This window comes from Phymastichus coffea, unplaced genomic scaffold (genome assembly GCF_024137745.1).
Source record: "Phymastichus coffea isolate CEN01 unplaced genomic scaffold, Cenicafe_Pcof_1.1 PCOF00288, whole genome shotgun sequence".
NCBI classification, from domain to species: domain Eukaryota; kingdom Metazoa; phylum Arthropoda; class Insecta; order Hymenoptera; family Eulophidae; genus Phymastichus; species Phymastichus coffea.
Genome location: NW_026707099.1, coordinates 55,509 through 59,414, shown reverse-complemented (window position 1 = coordinate 59,414; position 3,906 = coordinate 55,509). Strand labels below are relative to the sequence as shown.

Genomic DNA, 3,906 nt, shown 5'->3' with positions numbered 1-3,906 from the left:
AAAATAAGTTATGTCAACTTGCATTGGTGCGATTTCCGAACCCTGTTGCAAGATAGCTCCCACAGTGAACCACACGGCATTGTTGAATGTAAATTGGTTCTGCAGTTCGTTAGGTTCTTCAATGCAGGGATAAGGATTTGTCCATTCGGCTGGGCAAAGACGGCCAAGGGCGAAAAATAAGATCGACATCACAATGGTGCTCAATGCTATACACAGCCAAACTTGATAGTGGAAAGGCGCGAGAAAGGAAAATAGAGTGACTACTTTCTGAGGTTTCTTCACTAACAGGCTTATGCCCAAATTCATGAAGGGCGTTGAAAACTGCACGCACTTCGCTCGGTTTTCCGTCATCGTCAAATCCGATATTGCCATATCAACTTCCTATTTGTGAAAACCAGCAAGTAAAGTAAATATGTAGTATGTTTTCTTTCCACATAGGCCCATCATTTTCACATCGTCCGATTGATTACGAAGATACTTGTTAACTTGTTAACCCTTGCGTGCTTTCAAATCGTACTAGAAATAGTTGCTTTAATTGTAAATACAAAATAATTTGCAAAGAACGTTAAAACAGTGGAAAAGGTTGAAGGAACATTCTTGAAATATAAATGTTAAAAATGTTAATTATGTTCGTTAAACAACGTTGATTTTTGATAAATCATTCGAACAATCTGACATCCAACGTGAATGAAAAAAATAGACATGGGATTCAACTTATCGATACAGGGAAAATGGTTTGTTTTCAAATCAAACAAATCCAATGGACTCTCGCTCGGCATTTATTTATAAAAAATGTATGAAAAACGAGAGCCCAAAAGCTACTTGGGAATTTAAAAGATGCTTGAAATTGCTCACTCCATTAAAAACTCTTCCCGTTACGCCGTCGCAACTAATGCAGCTTGTGTAATTGCTGAGCTTTTCCCATTTGCAATTGCCATTATTCGTATTCGAATGCATGATCAACGTGTAATCGAAGTCCAATGCCTTGGACAATTCTTTTATTATATCAACAACCAATCCTTCGTAACGCTCGTTCCCTGCCATGCTCCTCGAATGTTTCACTACCATCGCGTAAGGTGGATTCTAATTTAAAGCGCATGAGCTAGAGTGAAATTTATTTTATGATTGCATATTTATCGTATAAAATTTGTTTACATTCGTAATGAGGACTTTGTAGTGAGGCTTTTCGCGCGACTCTTTGTGTCTGAAATCGACGAAATAATTTTCAAAATTCCATTCGCAATGTTTCTTGAGACCCGTCTCGTGGAGAGTCATCAAATCGAGTTTGAAACGTCGTCGAGCACCATCGCCGTCTATCGCTATTGGGCCCGTCAGACCCATAATTTCCGTCTAAAGTGAAATTTATCATTCGTCAAATCCTCCATGTAAACTTGATTCTATTTTGCTTTCAATGTTCACAGTAAACAATTTTACTTGAATCGAGTAATAGAAGTTAGTTTTAAAATATTGCCATAATAAAGCGCTTATCATTCATCCGTATTCGTACTTGAAAATTTGTGACTTGAATAGATAAACAAATTGCTTATGAGAAATAAGCAGCTACATCGAGTCAATAAATTGAATGATTTAGAATCTTACTCAAAATAAATAAGAGTAGACTCAATCGCATAATATAATCCAAGAAAACTAACAAGTAAATCAATAAAAATAAAAGTAAATGTTTTACTGTGCAACAATGATAAATAATTTTTATGCTTTTTATGGTTTTTACTTTTAATGCTTTTTATGATGGAAAAAATTTTTAATTGAAAAGAAAGCAATTTGAATGACTTTCCATTAACTTATGTGTTTTATTTACTCAATTTTAAATTAAAGCTTTAATAATTGTTTTTTTTTTCAATTAAAAATAATTGTTTATTTGAAAATCCACTTACATATAACAAGTAATTTCTCAAACTGAGACCTTCCTTCCAGGGATAGAATTCTTTATCGAAATCCTTGGAAAATGTAGCACTGAATAACTGTCCATTCTTATAACTAAGATCTTTGTAAGCATGTGCAAACATCATCACCGCGTCGAATATTAAGGCATCATCGAGTCGAAACTGTTCAACAGACTCGATCTTAAATACATCCAAATAATCGTTCAGGAAATCGCGGACAAATGGATTGGTGAAATCTATTAGTTGGAAACCTTTTATGTTAACGCCAGAATACTGGTACTGGCGCCAGTCGATCGCGTGCAGATCCTGACAAGAGAAAGAGAGAGAGAGAGAGAGAGGCAAAGCAATAAACAAAGCAACGAAAATTAAAAAAGAGGATCACATGATAATCGGGAGCTGATTTCGCTTGAGTTACTTACCAGTGTTGTGATGACATATCTGTAATCGCCTGTCATCATGCCAACTTCTTGTAGTTGCGTCAGCACGTTGTCCAAAATATCAAATCCGCAGTCGATGAGAAAGCTTTTGTGCTGCAAGCTCTTGGCTTTCAATAACGGCTCGCTGTGCCATATGAAACTTTGGTTACGTACGCATCGCAATGTGCACGATGTACTAACTGGATCGAAACGACTACCTGTAATTTGATCCATGACCAGCCAACTTGATTCCGTAAACGCTGTGCGTGTACCGATACATCGCCAGTATATTGCGAAGAGCTATGAAGTTATTTGTGTCTTCGTACAGTATTGAGAAAGTCTGCCATCCCATTTTCTTTATCAAATCCAGAAACACCTGTCGTGCATATGCGAAAGAGATATCAAGAGGCGCAGGTCGACAGGGCATTGCACGATATCGAGTTGTCAAAAAAGTCAAAAGCACAAAAGCGATTTTTTTTTTGCTTTGTCATTGTGATAGTCAGTAGCGTGATTGAGTTGTGCTTTACACATGTGTCGTTATTAATTAGGTATCGCGACATGCCGGGAGTAGATTGAAAACGTGGACGCACGTTGTTGACAGTTTCGGTGTCCGGATAAAGATTGATGGTCTGAGAGGCGCTGTGCTCCCGCTCGTTTTCGCGTCTGATGACGATCTGGGGTAGATTGTAGAGCTCGCAAAGACCTTGCACGTAGAGCGACGATATGGACTCGTGAGGCCCGATCACGAAAGACAAACCCTTCTCGTTCTTTATGATCGAAGTATCGTCCTTGTGATCCATCCCTGCTAGCTTTGCAACTGCGAGTGGATAATATTTTGATTTATTGCTCATTGTTAGTATGTAATGAATTCATATGACCTTAAAAATTCAACGATATTTCCGAAAATGAACGAGTAATGTCGTAAGTTGAGTCAGGCAAAAATCGAAAGTGCAATTATGAAGTATCAATGCCAACGAACAATTTTGTCGAATGACGGGTATTTCATTGTCGTCCTGCGCAGTCATCGTAGAGAATTCAACTTGGTGAAAGAGACGCTTGTTGATATTCGAGTCGGTAGGACAAATTTTCTCGCAGATCTTGTGGTCGTACGTGCACTTGTTAACCGTATGAACAGCCAGTGAAAATGCTTGTCGCGTCGATTCGCTCTCGTCGAGAAATGCCCCTGGGTCGGTTAAAACGCTGAATGAACTTTGATTTACAGTGGCTACGAGAGACATTCGGACATTACCTATCACAGGCTTTGGCAACAACTCTTGTACGTCGTGACTTTCCTCCAGGCATTCCGAGTGTAAGACTAAGACAACTACTAGGTAAAGGCTTATCATTGTACCTCCATTCCACAACTGTGAATACTGTAAATTGTAAATTGCAGTTAATTCTCTTATAGTGCACCATTTTTTTATATTTCAAATATCAATTCTAATGAAAGAAAAAAAAAAAAGAAAAAGAAAAAATTAAAGAACTGCGAGGATTGTTGCCTTTATTTGTCACCGACAAAATATTATTGTTTTGCCACAACGTTCATGAACAACATTCTCCGACAATTGCTATAATGTTAAATGATT

At 37.8% G+C, this 3,906-nt stretch overlaps 1 protein-coding gene across 1 annotated transcript; it reads right to left on the bottom strand.

The window, feature by feature from the left end:
- Window positions 1–18: 18 nt before the first annotated feature.
- Window positions 19–3,666, bottom strand: LOC131674729 (glutamate receptor ionotropic, kainate 1-like; the record flags this gene model as incomplete). Its single annotated transcript, XM_058953573.1, has 9 exons — window positions 3,570–3,666; window positions 3,300–3,503; window positions 2,911–3,137; window positions 2,539–2,696; window positions 2,324–2,465; window positions 1,896–2,210; window positions 1,156–1,350; window positions 856–1,083; window positions 19–381 (listed from the first exon to the last, which is right to left on the bottom strand). Coding segments are annotated over exons 1-9 (1,929 nt in total), but the record flags the coding sequence as incomplete, so codon positions are not given.
- Window positions 3,667–3,906: the final 240 nt, after the last annotated feature.